Source organism: Stylophora pistillata, chromosome 4 (genome assembly GCF_964205215.1).
Source record: "Stylophora pistillata chromosome 4, jaStyPist1.2, whole genome shotgun sequence".
Taxonomy (NCBI): Eukaryota; Metazoa; Cnidaria; class Anthozoa; order Scleractinia; family Pocilloporidae; genus Stylophora; species Stylophora pistillata.
Window position 1 is genome coordinate 26,283,643 of NC_142522.1, and position 20,118 is coordinate 26,303,760.

At 38.5% G+C, this 20,118-nt stretch overlaps 1 protein-coding gene and 1 long non-coding RNA gene across 2 annotated transcripts; both read right to left on the reverse strand.

The window, feature by feature from the left end:
- Positions 1-4,841: 4,841 nt before the first annotated feature.
- LOC148733069 (uncharacterized) lies at positions 4,842-5,408 on the reverse strand. The gene is made up of 3 exons (XR_016000368.1): positions 5,394-5,408; positions 5,077-5,256; positions 4,842-4,985 (listed from the first exon to the last, which is right to left on the reverse strand). It is a non-coding gene; the product is annotated as an uncharacterized LOC148733069 (long non-coding RNA).
- An 8,093-nt stretch (positions 5,409-13,501) lies between these two features.
- LOC148733070 (neurexin-4-like) lies at positions 13,502-17,866 on the reverse strand. The gene is made up of 4 exons (XM_088758982.1): positions 17,278-17,866; positions 16,658-16,911; positions 16,179-16,290; positions 13,502-15,043 (listed from the first exon to the last, which is right to left on the reverse strand). Exons 1-4 carry the CDS (start codon positions 17,375-17,377, stop codon positions 14,412-14,414), a joined length of 1,098 nt encoding a protein of 365 aa, XP_088615108.1. The 5' UTR covers positions 17,378-17,866; the 3' UTR covers positions 13,502-14,411.
- Positions 17,867-20,118: the final 2,252 nt, after the last annotated feature.

Consider the following 20,118-nt stretch of genomic DNA (forward strand, 5'->3'; position numbering starts at 1 on the left):
AGCAGGAGGCGAACACGCAGTGTTTAGAGTTGAAGAGCGTTTGATTGATTCATTGCCCGTCACGCACAAGGAAATCAGTCATGCGACACGGGTAGACCCTGTGCTGTCCAAGGTGCTGGGACTCGTGAGACATGGTTGGTCTCAGCACACTGACGACTTGCGCCTAAAACCTTTCTTCAATTGTCGTTTCCATTTGTCTATCGAGCAGGATTGTTTGCTGTGGGGAGTACGGGTTATCATTCCTACGCGGTAACAGAATGATATGTTGGAGGAATTACATACAGGGCACCCGGGCATCGGCCGTATGAAAGAGTTAGCTCGTAGCTATATATGGTGGCCTAACTTTCATCTGGAAATTGAGCAAACGGTGAGAAGCTGTGGTAGTTGCCAGCGGGTTCGGAAATCACCCGCTGTAGCTCCACTTGCGCCATGGTTGTGGCCTAGCAACCCCTGGCACCGTATTCACATTGACTTTGCTGAGTACGAAAAGAAACATTATCTCATTGTTGTTGACGCGCATTCTCGTTGGCCCGAGATTTTCTACATGCCACAAAACACGACAGCAACAGCGACAATCGCGATCTTACAGGAACTATTTGCCAGATACGGAATACCAGTTCACTGCGTTAGCCATAATGGGCCGCAGTTTCGCAGTGAAGAATTTGCTCATTTCTTAAAAGTGAACGGTGTGAAACACGTACGTGTAGCACCTTATCACGCAGCGAGCAATGAGTTAGCGGAGCGTATGGTGCAATAGTTCAAGAACCAACTAAAGGCTTGCAAGGGCAGCAAACTTTCCATTCAGCAACGTATTGCGAACTTCCTCTTATCCTATCGGTCATCAAGACACCCCACGACTGGCAGAACACCCATTAGCCTGTTCCTGGGTCGCGAACTACGAACGCGGCTAACTCTCCTCCGCCCAAACTTAGAAGAGACGGTCATGGATTCCCAAGCAAAGCAGAAGGCCACGCACGACGAACATGCCAGGTTCAGAGAATTTTACCCCGGAGACAGAGTTTCAGTGAAAGACCTCAGAAAGGAGGACACCTGGTGGCAAGGTTCGATAGCTGAGCGAAATGGACCCAAGTCATACATAGTAGTATTAAATGACGGCAGATTGTGGAAACGTCACATCGATCACGCGAGACGGGACGGCACGGGCAGGTCGGCATCAGAACCAGGTGGAGAGAGAGAGTATCAGGACCAGTCCTTGGAGGTTCCATGGGCTATTCCGGTCAGGTCGGATATTTCCGGACAACTCCAGGTACCACCGGATGCCCAAGAAAGTGTATCAGCTGAAACAGATTCAGCTCAGGATCAAAAGCAGGACGTAACACCGGCAGTAACAGCGGAGGCACCAGCGACGGCTCCTTCCCAATAATAAATGCTGAGGAATAAAACTACCGTGTTCTTTTGGTTTCAGCGCTTCCACTTCTTCCTTTTGCCACTGTTGTATCACATCATCATCACAACCTAGTACAAGTAAATACAAATTGTATTGCAATAATCGGGCAGAAACGCACGCATGTAACTCATTGTGCTGTTTTTCAATGCAATGAGTAAAAAAAAAAGTTTAAAATGCATACCTGGAAGTTTTTCAGTGAGTTCCTCAAGCTTTGCACTTACATCATGTAAAAGAGTTTCTGCCCTAGCAAACTTTGCTTTTAGAGTAACACCTGTGAACATTGAAAGGAATCAGTTTAATGTGTGTTCATGAGAGTAATCAACCTCGACTTACATCTTAACACACGTCCTTATTGAAAAAATGAAGAATTGCAACTTATACGACAGAAAACACAGGGTAGATAAAGCTGTCTAGCAAACGTTCTGGTCAATAGTTGATATATCTTTTACTTTTAAGCAAAACCTACAGAAACGTGAAAGTTATGTGTTCAATAAAATTAACCATACCAAATTTGCGATACAAATATTGGGCATAGTGAAGAAGCCCATCAGTCAAAACATCTGTCATCTTGTGAGCACGTCATTTCTTTAGTGACAGAGGAAAACCTACGCAGAAAGGACCATAACCTTTCCACCCCTTCTCCATCTGTCAATCCAGTTCCCTTAATCCTTCTTGGACTGTATTGGATCTACAGACAATCACATTGAAGATAAACCTAAGAATCAATATGGCATGGACCTTGCATGAGATAGTTAGCCAATACATGTACTAGCCTGCAGTGCAGGCAGATTTTAGCAGTGTGAATGAATATTTCCAAATCGAGTGTTCAAAGCACCATCTTGAATTAGGAAAACAGTGGAGAGTTAGCGCAGAAATATGTTTACCAAGCCAGTAGGCGTGAGACCTCCTCCCACATTGCATTCTCGCCCCAACTTTCCAGTAAAACAAACACTCAAAAGATAACAACCACTAAAACCACCTAATTTAATTTTCAATTTAGGTAAAATTAACCTTGAGTAAAGGCTCACTGGCCGGTGGTCTTTTCCGAAGCTGATAGGTTTATGTAGAGTGGCCACTCTTTTAAAGGGAACATGTACATGTGCTTAAATATTTTACCTCGCTTGCTAAGCTGACGCTTGGAGATCATTTGCTTTTGATTTTGGAAACTGTTGTCAGATTTCTGATCCCACACTGTTCATCCATTGGTAAGCGTGGGATGTTTATTATAATTACAACTGTATTTAACCAATGTCGCGGTATTGCCACACATTTCTTCACATTGTCACCAGGCCATTTACCGTTAAACTGATATATAATTACTAACCTGGCATGATGCCTTGTGCCCATAGCAATGGAATATGGGTATGGCAACATCAACACCTTCCAAGAGGCTTTCCTGAGATGAACACTAACAAATATAATCATCTAAATGAAATTGTGTCCAAAGTAACAAACTATTCTGGAGTTAAGATGTGATCTCACAGATATGCATGCAATTTAAATGTAAGCAATAATGGGAATTTAACCACGCACAAAGAAGAAACGAATCTGGCCCTATTGGGATTTCAACCCATGACATTGTCGTTAAAATGCTCTACCCACTGAGCTATGAACCCCCATATGTTGGGAGCAAGCCAGTATCCACGAGAGGAAGTGATGAAACAGGCAATGGACTTGAACGTGAGCTGCAAAAATGAAGTTTTATTTGATTAACCAACTGCTCAAAATTCAGTTCATAACTCTGACGATTACATCTTCATTTAATTTCCACAATTCACATAATTCCAGACTGTTCCAATAAATTATTTTATTTCATCCCAAATTTAATAGATTATACTTTGGACAGTTCTACAAAATCAAATACCACTTTAGAATTACCATTTAACCTCCTGCACATACATGTTCAAAAAATTTACTTACCTTCAAAGGGTTTGCTAATAACAAGCGATGTCATACATGATTATTACTCTGCTTCTGGTGCTCTCATTAAGACTTCTCATTAAGCCTCTTAAGCTCATTAACAGAGTATGATATTCTGTAGAGAGAAAAGATTATTGAAAAGGTCAATCAATAGCCAATTTTTTCTTTTGTATCTTTTTACACAAAATCTAAGACAAGTTGAATATATTTCCTATAATATGACATTCAAATTAATAACAAAGTTATACAATGGTGATGCTACTAGTGTAAAGAATCATGGGACGCTCCTGCATACTGTATATACAAGTGTGCTAATTGTCAGCATAACAAATTCATAATAATCATGGCTCAATCATGTAATTCTCTAACAAACAATACATGTAGGATTGAGCACAACATAAGGTAAAATGTATTTACATAATTATACTCCATACCTTTCACCATGCTTTATGTTAGGGAATCCTTTAGGAAAGTCATGTCTGCATACTCGCCCAAAGACACCTTTCTCGTCAAAGAGTTTGTTTTTGCCTTTTGATCTTAAAGCTGAAAGAACCTCTCCAGCATGGAGCTTACTGCAGTTCTTTGATAAAAAAGGGACAAAAACAAGAGATCTTGAATTCAAAGGGCCAAAAGGAAAATCATACAGTTCTCAAATTAACATCTGAGCATTGCATCATCTTATATACAGACCTGTTCCATGTCTGCTCCAGCTTTGCCATAACTGTTGACAAAATTGTCAACATCATCCTGGTCTGCAAATAGGAGTGTTCCATGTTTGGGTGTTCCTAAAACATGCCCTTTGTCCTTTTTCTACACAATCCAAAGCACCCAACCATGCTTTCAATGAGTACACCCTCATCCTATTCAAAAGAGAGGGGAAAAGAGAAAAATAGATATAAAACAGAACAGCAATAACAACTTAAAATGAATACTGCAGAACTACAGGACTAGTGTAAAGATGAGTGCATTTTGTGTGCCCCAAAATGAATGCCATAATAATATTCCTCAAGTGCAAGCTACTATTCAGAACAAATTACAATGTATAGTTACCCTTGGACATATAGGACACCAAGCTCCATTGTACAAATTTCCATTGTAGTTTGTACAATGCTTGAACTCATGCATGAAATACCTTCACGTGAAAACAACAAATGTCAATTAGGACTAATTATTTTCTTACAGCAAGTCAGTAGATGTACATGTACAGCAAGAAATATGTCTTGTAAATTAATGTAAATGGAATCTTCACCTTAAAACAAACAATCAATGTATCTTTGAATCATATGAACACAAAAGCGACAAAAGCAAAGCATGAGTTTGACATCTATATATTTAAGCGGGGCAACTAGATAATAAATAAAGAAATATAATAATTATAAAAAGAAGCACTTGTAATTCATGTGACTGCCTCTACTATTACTATTAATACTACTACTACTAAAAATAATAATAATAATAATATTAATAATAATAATAATATAACAAGAACAACAACAGTAATAATAGTAGTAATAATTATATTTATTCTAATATCAATAATACCTTAGTAGACCTTGTACGTCCACAAATTAGCAGCTTTGATACTCTCAACCTATAACCACACATACCTGAATTCTTCAAAGCATTCTGAATTAAGGATACTGTAAATTGAGCTCACCTAAGAAAAAAACAGACCGTCCAACCAAAATCAATCAATTAAAAAAAGTCTGGTCATATGTCTGAAAAAGACTCTTTGCAAGCAAACCTACATGTGTTGGTTGTAGCTGAGGATTGAGTTCTGTGATCACTTCTGTGATGTTTAGCAGGGACACTTGACAATGAAGAAAGACCTTCTCCACAAACTCCATCAGTTTGAAGCTGAATCCTGTGGTGGGATTTGCTGGTGACCCTGGCCAGAACTGACATTTAGAGAGTGTGACAGCATGCGGCTGACAATCACACACTTATACATATTTGAGGTGATGATTTCCTGACATTCATAAAAATATAAAATGAACAACTTATGAAGTTAAGTAAACAAAACGAAAAAAAAATAACATTACATACAGCTTTACATACCTCTTACTTTGTTGAGGGCCATGTAGACACCTTATTAACCAACTGCGAGGGCCATACTGGGAGAATATTGGCCCGAGGTCTTGAAAGTAGAAACCAAGTGCAGCGAGGTCTCTACAGAAAATTCCAAGGGCCAATATTCTCCCAGCACGTCAGAAAAGGCTCTTACAGATAGATGCAAGCCAAGTTTATTGTTTCTCTTTGGACTTAAGGGCAAGCCATATTATTACAAAACTTACTTGCACGTGGGATCGTTCAGGACATTACTCGATCCAATACTTAGAAATTATTGGACAGCCAATTATTGGCCCTGACGTATTGAGAGAATTTAAATATCGTATCATTATCATCAGCGTTCTTGATTTTAGGCAAGCGGCAGGAAAATGTGACAAAGGAACATATTAAATTGAAAAAGAACGCTTCGTTTTAAAACCATTCTAGTATTTTCTAACTACTGTAAATGAAATGAGCTGACCTGAGGCATCCAGAAGTCTGAAGAGCTTTACTGTTGCGGTTCTGCACGTATGGCCATATAGCTAACAGTTGCCTCATCTGCATACAAAGGAGAAAATACCCCATCCTATTAAAATAAAGAAAGTAAGAAGTAGATAAAAGTACAGTTTAACCAGATATGTTACACTAAAAGTAGCTAGAATACAACCGGCCCAAAATATTCATACACACCTTCCATTGCTCAAGTACATGAAACTTGTTTCGATTGACATGTAGAGCTCGCGCACATTCAACACAGAAGTACTGGCGAGGGCCACAGTATTTACATCGTGTTGTAGCGATACTCTTTTGACAGTTCACACAGTTAGTATTGTCTGGAAGATGCTGTTCTTCAATGTACGAATTCAGCAACTTTTCCCGTACCTTTTCCCAGTTAGTACAGATACTCAAAACACGATTTTACTGTTGAGTTGAGAGTTTCTGCTTCTCGAGATGGTCAAAAGGGACATCTTGTTCTACTGGACTGTTGGTGTCCTGACTATTTTCCTCCGTACTCTTATGAGGCTGCTTCCCAAGATCCACTCTCAGCGGAATCGATACAGTGGTTTTCTTTCCATCGCGCCCAATATTCTTCACATCAAGGAAGAGGAACTTTAACCGACGCATTTCGCAGCGATCACCTTGGCTTGTTCACCGATGAGTGAGGGATTTGATTGGTCGAAATGTTTATGCATATTTATTAAGCTACTGGAAAGACTGAGATGATCATTTAAAACGGCTTGAACCCACTGATCTAAAGTTAGATTAGGTGGGTGTTAGCCATTTAGATTGTGTAAGTAGGATGCCCTATAGATCAAAATTTCACGTTTTTAAAAAGATCCTCCACTGTTTTCGAAAATGCTCTTTAAGTGTCCAAAAGTAGAGTTTTCAGACAGAACAATGTTCTCTCCCCTTAGATTTTTTGTTTTGGCCTCTCAAAAGAGGCGTTCATGACCAGCTAGAACGTCCCGCGGTCGCCATTTTGATCGGCGTGCAAGGCTCTCTGGGGTGATGACGTAAAATGCTTGCTCAATCCCCTTGCCCTCGGTAAAATTGGTAGCAAAATGCCGCATTGCGTTGCTTTTGAGTGTAGTATTCAAGCTAAAAACAGGAAAAACTATCCCGAAATTCGTTTCCACAATTTTTCGAATGATGCAGCGATTCGACGAGCTTGGATTCATGCAGTTGGAAGGACATCTTTGCCCAAAGACTCACGTCTGTGTTCGAAGCACTTCCAACAGCGTTGCTTTGAAGAGTCTTACCCCTTTCCTGTAGCTTGTGTTTTGTCTTACAACCTTCCATAAGTCCATGCTATTGCTTGTTTTGCTGAAGATTTTTTTTGAGAATTTGTCAGTCTTTAAAGTAGAAACCGTTTTTATCGTGATATGAAGATCCTACTTGAAAGAAAGTCTTATGACTTATACGTACATAGTTCTCGTGACTGATACTGAAGAGGATTCTGCCAAATGACTGGAGACAAAATTTGAAAAAAACTCCATTCGAAACCGTCATCTTTTCGTCTAGCTTAGAGCTTCTGCGTTTTTCTAAACCCTTCTTCACGCATTTGACAGGTCTTTGTTGGATAAACAAATTTTCAGTAACACGTTTTCTACATCTATTTGTTGAATTGTGTGAATTAAATTCTGTCGTCGTCAGAGATGTCACTGAGGGGCTCTTCTTTGCTTTTTGCAGTCTTAATTTGAAACATTTTATTCATGTGTGTGGTAAAACTTTAAATTGGCCTTAAAAGTAATAATCGACTATTGGAAGATTCACGAAAATATGCGCTGTTAAGACTGTTCTACCAGGGTTGTTCCAACAACTTTGTCCAGAAGTTTGCATCCTGGTGTAGAGACAACGGGGAGTAAAATGAGGTCGGAATTGTCTTCAGTGAAAAAAGAACTAAAAGATTCACGCAATAAAAAATCCAGCATCAATCATCAAAGATTGGTTGAGACAATCAGTCTCCTGAACGCAGGAAGATAATCATAGTATTTCCGCCTTGAGTGATTTTGGAGTCTTAAGAACCTCGGAAGTGATATTTTTCCAGTTATGAGTTGAATGCATCATCACATTCTTTTTAGATTATTAAAAGTAAAGAAATTAATGAAAAAAATAAACTACACAGAACAGCAATCATTTGCAACATTTAGATTCAAACTCACCAGAACAAGCGAAAACTGATATCGCTCTGATTCCGAATAGGATAGAAATGATGAAAGGGAAAGTTGCGGATGCAATCTTGAAATATACCGAAGAATTCATCTTTGTTATAAGTGGAAACTGGTTTACGGCAAAGGAAACAACCTGTTTAAATTTCAGTGGGTGTAATATATATCCCCGATACAGAATGTTAATTCAAAGAGGTTTTCTAAATACTTATCAGTATCCTCCCAGAGTTCCCGATGAAAAGTGATCGGAGTGACGTACCTCCAGTGTGCCAAACACAAAAAATACAGAAAGAGAGGGTGGATTTTTGGCTCACGGCTGAAAACTTTTGAAAAATAATTACAACGTCATGCACGTACCAACTGTTAGGTCAATGAACCCATATGACAGTCTTAATTTTTGATGGACAGGTCCTTTTTGGAAAGATCTTGGTTTTTCAAAGGCATTTCATTTATCACATATTTTCCGTGGCAATCAATGGTGTGTGATTAAGGAAATGACCATTATTTTTGAAGAGGAAGATATAGAAGCGCCATTGTATTTCTGCTAATGCCATGAAAACTTTTATACACCATTCATTATTGCTGTTATGCCATCGTCGGACAATGATATGTCATCATCAATGACTGATCGAATTTCTTGCCAGCAGGTTATTCAAAAGAATTGGAAAACGTTCTAAATTTTTTGAAAAAGCCATTATTCATAAACAGTCATTATCATAACAATGCAGTGCTCTTGGCGCTTCACTGACAAGTCCACGCGGAATAGGAATGACTTCAATAAGGTAACCACGATGGTACAGGCCCTATACTCAGTGCATGTGTATCTAGCGGAAGTCTGGGTATTTACATTTTGTAAGAAATTGCTTATAAATGGAATAAACTAAGCGCTCTCTACATTGCCATGTAATTCCTGCAATGTGGCCATGTCTTGACACAAACAGAGAACAAGGGGCACCTGTTAGGGGTATCGAATGGTCTTTGCGAGCATTTGCGAGCATGTGAGCAGTGTATTTATTTTTGCGAGGACGAGCAGTTGACAAATTTTTCTTTCGAGCAGCAAACACTTTAGAAAATACAGATGGCGAGCAGAGAGCACTTCGACTACTTCATAAATTTTCCGCAAGCCGGAATCTCTCTTTTATTAATAGGGCACGTTGTTTTGCGCCAAGTAGTAGCTAATAATCTGGCCGACACTTCCAAAACAGAAGAATAGGTGCAAAGCTAGGGCGGGTTAACCAGTCCCAGCATCTTACTGCCAACTGTGCCCTACTTGATGCCAAATTACGTCACGTAGCTTCACGTGAGTCAGTCAGGGTGGACGTTCTGGAACTTCAAGAGCTCTTAAGAAGATGTACTAGATCCAAAGCCTGCGATCTAAAGTTCTTCATCTCTCTCTAACCCGACGCTAAAATGGATGGTATGCTTTTTCGGTTATATAGTTCTTATGAAATGTAAATAACGTGACATTCGGTCTAACAAGCATTTTGGGTTTACATACATACATAAAATTTATTTACGTGTCAAGGTATTTAGCTAAAAGCTAATCGTGGACACTATAAATGAATAACATGAGTATAATATAAGATTAAATAGTGTATATGTAAAAATATTAAGGATATATTCTCAAAATATCATTAATATATATAAAAAGCATCAATATATAAAACTGTTACAGACAATCATATAAGCAGCAATAGCATGTATATACAGAATTTAGAAAGTTAAACGTCTAGAAAATTTAAATAAGACGAATTTAATAGAGGGTAGGGGAGCACACTCCCAATACACCAGGCAGCCACACAGCAAAAGCCACTATGCATACCCACCTCTTTAAGATGAGCATGAACTTAACAGTATTATAAATGAATATAGGCTGATAGTTTCGAAAGAAACTGTTTGGGGCTGCGTCGGTGGGAGTAACGAAATAATTTGGATATATCAACAAACTTGAAATGGTAAATTGGCCACCATAATGATTACAAAAGCTGACGTTTCGAGCGTTAGCCCTTCGTCCGAGCGAATAGACGAAGGGCTAACGCTCAAAACGTCAGCTTTTGTAATCATTACGGTGGCCAATTTACCATTTCAACTTTGTTGATATATCCAAATTAACAGTATTATATCTGGGAGCAGGAAAATCACTTCGTAAGTTATAATGCTTAACTTGCTAAAAAACATATTACATACATGCTCTGGAGCTAGTGAATTTTTAACCTTATAGATTTAAATTAGTATGTCTTGTAACCGTCTGTTCTCAAGACTAGAGAGTCTTCCCTTCTCTAGGAGTTCCTCATACGTAGCGTTTCTATCATTATATACAGCACGTAATGCCCGTTCTTGTACCCTTTGCAAAAATGCCACACTATGTGACAATATGTTAAGTTAGGTAGAGTTGCTGATTTGTACAATTGTAACTTCGCTTCTCCGGTAATCATTTTTCTGAGACGTACTAGAACACCAACTTTCCTACATGCCATTTTACATATATCACTTATATAAGTACTGAAACTAAGTTCATCATTTAGTGTTACTCCCGCTTCGGTTTCGATGATCGGCAAACTGGTTTCCCGCTGATCGACTGAACAAGATTCAATGGCAATGAAGCTTTATTTATTTGGAGGCTTCTAGTCCTAACCAATTACAGCCGAACAGATCTGACAAGCTCTAGTAGTAGCTCTGAAGGTCAAATAGTACTTGTAATAGTAGTATTTCTCTAGATTACTTTCTACCTTCGCGGGTGCCTTTCGAGAAGAATTCTTACATTTCGTGTTTCCGGGCGACATGGAGACATAACGTTTCTCTACATGTCTCCTCGTTTAGCTAGGCCTTTAATTTGTAATCAAAATGATTAAAGCAACATTTCATTAAAGAATTTCTGGTAAACCCCAAACGACCGAGGGTTGTTATTAATGTTGTTTTCTTTAATCGGGTTTCATATGCCACCGTTTGGCATCAGATTTTAATAGTTATTATTAATAGTGGCTAGGAAGCTTCCAAGGTTGAAAAAACCGCTACTAAATGCGATCCGAGTACACTGTTTCAAAATATGATGACTCCGTCCATTATATTTTCCATTACACACTGGAAAATCCATCATGTCTACGAACCACAGGAGATTGTGTCACCTCCCGTCGTGTCGAGCTTCCTATCAGAATTTCCTAGTAAATAGATCATGTTGCAATCTCGTTTTCTTGTTCAAGCGAAAGAAGGTTTAAGTCATTGGGTAAAATACCCGGGAAACTGGTCAAAGAAACAACACTTGTAAGGTTAGCTTCAAGTAATGAAAGCGAATCTACAGAGGGAAAATGCAAAACCAGTATTAACAGAAATGAAATCTTTTGGGTACTTGTTAATAACCAGAGAAACAAGTGAGCAGATAAATGATCATATAGTTGAATTGCGAAACTGTATCCCTCTCAAGCAGAAAGCCTGCGACAATAAATTATGATAAAGAATAAATCAATAAGCGAAATGCTTTTCATGGAGCTTCGCGGCGTTTTTCCCGCTAATACACACAGCGCCTCCAAAACAGTTACAGGCTGAACTTTTGAAGAAAGACTGAAGCCGCAGGTAAGGATGTTTCAAACTTCTTGTTTTAACCATATCATAACTGATTTATCGTTTATGTATGAATAAAAAATAAATACAAAGCAGGATTAACGAAATTTCGAGCAATCGAGCACGTGTTAACGAGAATGCGAGCATGCGAGCAGTTGCAAAAATTTGCGAGCACGAGCAAGCGAGCACCCGTGTAATTTTTGCGAGCCATTCGCGCAAAAGCCAAATTTTACGAGCACTTGTAAATTGAATGGGACCATTTGATTCCCCTCCTGTTAGTGACCTACATCACGGGGCGTAAATACTTGAACAAATGTAGCCCACAACTTCAAGTTTCTTATTTCCAACGGCGAGGCAGCCTAAGTGATTCATTAGCTGTTACGAAGGGCTAACGCTTGAAACGTCGGCTTTTGAGACTCTTTACGGACGCCAATCCACATTATCAACTCAGTTGATAAAACCACTTTATCTTGTAATACCTCTACCGATGCAGCACTACAGTTTCTATAGAAACTTACTCCATTTATTCACTGGGCTAATTTGATTCCCTGCCGACTTTTTAATATTATAACTTTTTTAGAGCTTAGCAAAACATCATTTGAAGGCAGCTCTCTCGCGATGACCATGACTCTTTGAAGAACCCAAAATATGATAACGCAGGCTCCGACTGTAGTCCAGCAGGTAATGCTTGTTCAAAGTCAAAGCGTAAATAATCTCTTGTGAAAAGTTATCATTAAAGTCATGGCATGTTATCTTCTTTGTAATTCTTGTGTACTAACACAAAGTCTTCTTCCCACGTTGCGTAAGAACTTTAAGTTCCTTTCCAAAGTATTCGCTCATAAGAATGCTTTCAGCTTTTCAATTAAGTTATCGCAAAATTAGAGCTTAACAGAATTGGAATTTCTTTGTCATTAGATCGATAGCTCTAAAGTTGCCTGTGATGATAATTAATTCAACCGAAACTAAAAGTGCCGCACCCCCGATGCAGCGCTTATTCGAGGAATTCCGTATAACAAGGAAAAACACAATAAAACAATTTTGCCACAGCATCGGCAATTTATATTCTTTAAATGCGATATTATTTTAGTTCAAAGTGACTGTATTTCTCTGCTCGGGTTATGAAACGCTCGGGGTTTTTTCACCGCATGAATTTCTCTAGTAACTCTAGATTCACTATCAGTTTAGCATCAGTCCATTGGAAAATTGACAGATAGAAAGTGTACCGTTGAATAAAAATATAGAAAAAGTCAATTTGTCTAGTACAATTTTTAAATAAGCGCCGCGGCGCTTATTCGAGTAAATACGGTACGCATGTTCGATAACAGCACACAGCTGTACCAAATACTGTAGTCCCATGCAAGAAATTGGTCCGGTCCCCCAAAAACTGCAGTGTAAACGCAACCTTGCTAACTTGATCCTTATGCCTCTTTTTATCCGACCCATGGTAAAACATCATCCGTGTAATCGGCTAAAATTATGCGGTCCGTACTACTTTTTTGACACGTCCGTACCCGATTTTTCTGCCGTGTAAACGGCCTTTAAAACAACTGGATCTACTCAAAATATTACAATAGAAGTCGATAGGGAAGATTAGTTTTTTTTTTGGTCCTATCTTAAATCGAGACCGAGAGTCGTCTAAGTCCTCCTAATAATTTTTAGATGAGATTCATGATCAAAGGATTAATTAACTGAAGTTAAATTAATATCTCGTGTAAGTGGAATTTATACACCGAGACCGGGTTGTTCAAAACGCGACTAACCCGGGGTTAGTGTAAATTTTTAATTTAATTTAATAGTTTTCTTTGTGAGTTATCATGTCCTGAAAGTTTGGTATTTAATCAAGGCAATAGCAATATCCCCCACCCTTCCCCCCATGCGACACCAAAAGTTTGATTGGTAAACTTTTTGCTCAGCTTTTACAAATGTCAGCCATTACATATCAATACTGCAGTCAGTGTTATAAAAAGCCAACATGCTGCCTTGCAAGTCAACATTTTAGCGTATTCAAGAACTTTTCAAAAATTTGCCGAATTGTATGTCCTCCTTCTCAATTATTTATAACTTTAAATCTATGGTGATAAGAGTAATATTCTAGTCTTGAAAACTAGATCTAAACAACTGAAATAAATGCAGCCGCTAGAATTATTCGAAACACCAATAGCACTGCCTATTTACCTACCGTGAGATACATATTCAGTAACACATAAAATCGCAGCGCAGTTAGTCGTAACAGAATTCATCGCGATTACGGTGCAGACGTTTTACACCAGTTCTATAAGTTTATAATCTCTTGACAGTTCAGTGATGCTTTTCAATACATATTTTGTCATTTACATTCTTTATACAAGCCCCATTCAAACCAGCTTGCAGCTGAACTGGGCCAGCTTGGTTAAATATTGCCGCCGAGTAAATGAATAACATAACTGAAAAGGGTACTGTGAGTTATTTTTCTCATTATCAAATCATCGTTGTGAGATTCCTCTTGGAATATTGCAACGCAAAATAAGTTTAAAAAAATTACTAAATAAACCTTTCATAAGAATCACTGACTGTCTTGCAATTGTTGTCATTAAGTTTTCTGTTAGACGGGACGATTAAAATTAGTTAACGATTTCGCTATTCCTTAAAATCAGGCGATTCCATGACACTTAAACTTTAAATTCCCCAGGTATGGTATCCCTGCTCGTCAAAATTAAATGTCACACGTGAGTTTCTTTTCTCAATAGCAGTGTCTCTCAATCTTCATTTTAAGTTTTCGATTGGATCCGACTATTAGTATTAGTTAAAGCTTTTGTTAATTCATACAATCAGGCGATTCCATGACACTTAAACTTTCCCAAGGTATGGTAGCCCTGCTCGTCAAAATTTTTGCTTTCGTCTTTACCTGTATCCCCAAACCTCAGCTGCTTAACTGGCAGATGTGTCTTGTTAGTAAGGACACCACTATCTTCACGCCATACATTGTCATTCACGTGACAGTTACAGTAGGAATTTGTTTCTCCACTGGGTTGTGCACATGTGTTATTCCTTCCGCATGCGCACATTTGACTTGTAGGTACTGCACCACTCCAGTAGGTCCATTCCGCCACAGAATCGCGTGAAACCCAAAAGCCATCATTCAATGTAGAACCACGGCACTCGTACTTAATGAACTGCTCACAATGTTGGGAAACGTTGATGAGACTCACCAGTTGAGATATGTTCGCTTCTTTGTAGAATATACTTCGCGAGTAGGACCCCCGGTCTTCATAACCATCCACCAAAGTCCTTTTTTCGCTGTCATGACTTATGACAGTCACACCAACTCCGTCTTTGTCACTCATGTCACAGGTGACGAGGTAGGGCAACAGTTCTCCTTCACCATCAGGATCTATCAGACGGATTCCACTTTTCGCTTTGGGATCGAGCCTCTTTAAGTCACTGCAAGATCTTGATAATACTGTGAAAAGAAATAAAACCTTAGCGTGCGAACCTGCCCAAGCCGTCTGAGGAAGGTTTTAGTTAAAAAGATCTAGAAAGATATCGACCCAGCCATCTGAACTCTCACAGTTCCTCTCTATCCTTTGGATTGTTGGTTAGTATCAGAAAACTGGAGAACATATCCCTGGGATGGGGGATTACGTATTATGAGCTAGCAAGAGGGGCCATAGTGCACCCTATCTCGTAGGAACAAACTTGAGCCTGAAAAAGTTCCTCTTAAAGAGCCCATTTTATCGTTGCAAACGAATATGCTTTTTCTATTGACGGCGAAGTGATAGATTCAACAACTATCTCAGATTTGTAATGAATTGCTATCTCTTGTCTCCAATTAAAGCACGATTAAGTCACGTTATTACATTGCTCACAGCGCCCGTGAGCAAGATAAAGCGAATCCTGTGTTCTGATTGGCTGCTCGAGCGGGCAAGATGGGCCTATTTTGCCTGCTAGGAATTGATCGCATTAATCCCGCGCTACAAAAACATGCAACTAGAACTACGTTTGTAATCCTTGGACAATTGCGGTGATGGAAACGCAAAAAGTGGCAGAGGATAGTCAAAGTAGTAGAAGAGAACGACTCTCGAGAGTTTGATGTGTTACAAACACAGTTGGCTTTCATTCTCGGCTCTCGAAGTAAGCAAGTCATTCTTGCTCTTAATAAAGCGAATTGATCTTTTTGCAATATAATAAATCCTTTATTAACCAAGCTTGTTCGGTCAAGATGGCTGGATATTAGCTTCGTTCTTTTTTTGCATTTTTATGGACCTAAACTTTGTCTCGGTCCATAAAAATGCAGAACTGAGAACTCGGCAAACATCTAGCCATCTTGACCGCGAGCTTGGTTAATAAAGCAAATATATAGTCACGCGTCAGTGACAAATGCCAGCCGATTCTATTTGATATGCTCATCATTTTCAATTGATTTCAAGCGCCTATGGAGGTTAAAACAACTTTCTTCGGGGTTTTAGCGAGGAGGACTTATAGGTAGATGACTTTTTGTGTCCATCAACAAAATTTTCTTCTGTTTTGAAAATATATGTTGATCACAGATCAGGGACAACTAAATTTTCAAAATCACAGAACTTTTTTTACAGTACCACTGCAGTTTGCTCCAGCATATCCAGGAACACAAACGCATCGAAACCCTTTGCTGGTAAAGCCAACTTGGCAAGTTCCGTTATTGACACAAGGGCTGCTACTACAAGGATTCTGTTCAAAAGGGAAAAAAACAACGCACTGATTAAAAAAGGAGAGAACATTTTTCTCATTTATTTATAGTCACCACACTAAAATAAAAATTTACAAGTAAACATGATAAACCACGTTGAATTACAATAGTGCTAATGGCCAGGCTTGTATATTTATAAGGTTGGCTTTCCTCCCAAAAGAACAAAAACTCTTATTAATGTACAACATCGAACAAGAGGTGTGGGTGCGAGGTCAGATTCAGATCAAGGTGGGGACGAAGAAGCAACAAATAAAAATTCTTGTCTAAAATTTTAAAGCGAAGAGCAAGTGTACGACTTTAAATTCTTCTGATTCCAAACAAAACTTTAAGTTTACGTGAAGCATTTACCTCAATCGCCAGGTAGTAAGCATCCACTTCTTCAAAGAAGGTTAGTTCACTTTTATCAACCGTGGCGTTATTCAACTCACAGTTGTACTTTCCTCCGTCTAAAGGTTTCACATTTATGGAGACACAGTTTGGCTCCATATAACACATCGTACGACAGCTCCCCTCACTAAGGACCTCACTACTCCTTATCACATGCCCCTTAATTGCCTTATTTGCTATCGGTTCTTCAAACAGGATGATGCGACACTCGTCCTCTGCAAAAATCAGATTAAAAAAAAAAGACAAAAAAAAATTAAAGAAAACTTACAACCAAGGTTTTAAACCACCGACGAAACGTCTGTAGTAGCCGTTGTTTATTCTTTTCTCTCGAACAATCAACAATGAACATTTGCAGGAAGTATTATTAATTTTGTACGTTTAAAATACAGCATGGGCATGAATTATAACTCTCAATTTTTAGCCCAGAGCATACGAACGAAAGAAAGAAAAAGACGAGCCAATTAAAAAGAAAATGGAAATTCGCAAAGGATTTCTCGACGACGAGTCAAATAAGCGAAAGAAACCATTACCTAATAAACAAAATTGCTAATATGACATTGCTTCCAATGGTTTGTCCCTACCTGTGCAGCCTCCACAAAAGGCGAACATGATTCCGGAGAAAATGACAAAAACAGAGACGATTAACGGCGTCTCTCGGTCAAATTTATACAAAGACGCCATTTCAACCTTTTTTAAGGTTGAAATGAAGGTTTCAGCTTCCTTTCCGCACCAATAATGACGTAATGACAACTAACAGACTGGCGGAAAACTGATATTGTTTTGGTGAAGCCCCGCAAACACGTATATAGAGTTCCTGTTTGTTCATTTGAATTAAAGTAGCCACTGGGTTATGGACAGATGTATGCACACCCACACTTAACGGCTTTGGTATTCATCTTCTCCAGATTCAAACTAGTTGATCGGTTTCAATTTTGATGCTACTAAAACAAGAGAAGATATGCGTTACGTTGCCTCGGTAAATTATCAATGAATTACTGGATCAAATTTCCTGTCGAGCACCTAGCTAGAACTTTCCTAAACGGAGTGGGTGACGAGTGGTACGGATGCTGAAACGCGATTATCACTTGTAAGACGGTTGAAAATTTTGCTTCATGGCCGTAAATTTCCTTTCCAAAGGAAAACGGCCTCCCACGATCGAAACAATCCATGTGATTATAATTTTTATTGCGTGCACGTTCGCATCCAAACATTTTACAAATACATGTCTTTCACATATGCCTCCAGGCTGAATGTCCTGAATATTGCTGTCTCAATAAATTTTGAAAAGTGACTTTTTTCCATTTATCTCAATTTGTATTAAGGTGTCATTTACAAAGCTAGGAAAAAGCAACCTGTTTGTTGCGCAGGAAAGTTCGACTCCTCAACTATTTTGCATCTTTTCCTTAGACTCTTCAACTAAATGAAAGAAGCAGGTGATAAACAAATTGTGACCATCATTTTCAACGTAACTAACCTTGATATCTATTTGGAGGAACTGAAAACTACAAAATGTTGTCACAAAGTTGCTTTCAGAATAACGCAAAAAAAAAAAAAAAAAAAAAAATAGACACCGACAGAACAACCACGACAAGATGGAAATACAACTCCAGGTAAAAAGCAGAGGAAAGAAACCGCAGTCACGATATCGAGCTCAAAGTTATATAGAGGAGACTTTCCTCAAAATAAAGATGCAAGAATAGTCGATTACAACGGTGTACAAAGCAATAAACCAACTAAACTTCGTAAAACTACGACAGGTGTATACCAAAAAATATTTATCAAACTTCACAACACGGACAAAACTCTGCCATTTTCGAACAGCAATTGAAGTCTGTGTTATTTCGTCAATTTTAAGAGGTTTTTGTAAACTGATCTATTATTCGCTCTTTTAACAGGTGAATAAACGGTCTTAGCAGGTGTAATTAAAGCAAGTCCAGAACTGAGTAAACCACTAAGCTTTACAAAATAACTTTCGCGCGATGAAAAATAAAACAGCATCCATGACAGGAGTATTTAAATCTTTGAATCTCAAGTTTCCAGTTTTCTCTAGCATATTTCTTCACTGAGAACTTAGTGTTACATTCAGCATTTTGTATCTTTTTTTTTCATTTTTTCGTGAAACCGTTCTTTATCTATTTAGCTCAGAGTATCAGTTGAAATATCGAGAAAAGCTTTGAATAGTGATCACTGCTGGGAGTCAAACTGAGCTACAAACGTAGTTTTTAATTTTTTCAATGTTCGGGTTTTATTCGCGATTTACAACTTTATGAGTATGCAAAACATCAAGACGAATACATTTTCACATTTCAATAGCTTTATTTCATTAAAAGCAGAAAAGATATTAATTACTCAAATTTGTATAACAGGTCACTAAAGAATATTGCCAATTTTTGACATGTCTTCCTTCCATAACTCTCGTCATCCTGTAACAATAAACGGAAGTTGAATATATTAAAAAAAAAAAAAGTAGATACACATGAAGCAACCATAGGAGTTGAATTTCAAAAGCTAAAAATGTAAAATGAGAGTCCCTACAGTTCTCATTATGCATTCATTTTTTTTTTTTAATTTCGCTAATTCAATTCTCTGGTGAGCTTTAAAACTGCAGTCTTTGCTCAGGCTTTTCCGCAACAAATCTAATCGCTGAGGCTTCTCATGATCACTCGCACCTGCTCAAATTGCTGGCGAGGTGATATCTACAATTTCTTGAGGTCTCCTTACAACCTTTTCCTGGCAAGATTTTCATGTTATTTTTTTTTCACTTAGCTGCCCAGCTTTGAAAGAACAACGAAGAGCTTACAGATTTCAATTCACTATTAACTAAGCTTAGAGCATTTTTTTTTTTTATATTCAAAGTTCTGAGCGGAAAGATATTTGCAATTACAATTACATAGCAGCCGATTGTTTTTACGGGTACTGTGACATCTTGGAATCATTAAGTGATGACAAGAGAATATCTCTTGATAATGACTGGTTTTAAAAAAGCCAACCTTCATTTTGTTCGTTTTTTCTGTTCATCATTTTCTTACGAAAATCGTTTACATACGCAGCAGTATGAAATACGTCACTGCTCAGTCAAAATATCGACTGATGTAACTTATAATACGGGTAAATCTAGACTAAAAGCATCCCCGCCTTCTTACGTCGCGTCGGGCGAGTCAAAATAAGTCAGTGAAAAATAAACTTGATGTTAATTACCGCGCCGCGAGACTAGCCTCGTGAAGTGAAGTGACGTCGATGCGCCGCGAGAGCTCCATAAGGGAGGCGCTCGAAAAGTAAGGACTATGCACCAAGTCTAGACCTAGCCTGCTTGCAGACGGTAGTTTGTGTTTCAAGCGCGGGATCCAGCGCGGTGAACATTCGGTTGCCATACTGAACGGGTGGAAGATTTGTGACGAGTGACAAAGTGAGAGGGAGGGGGA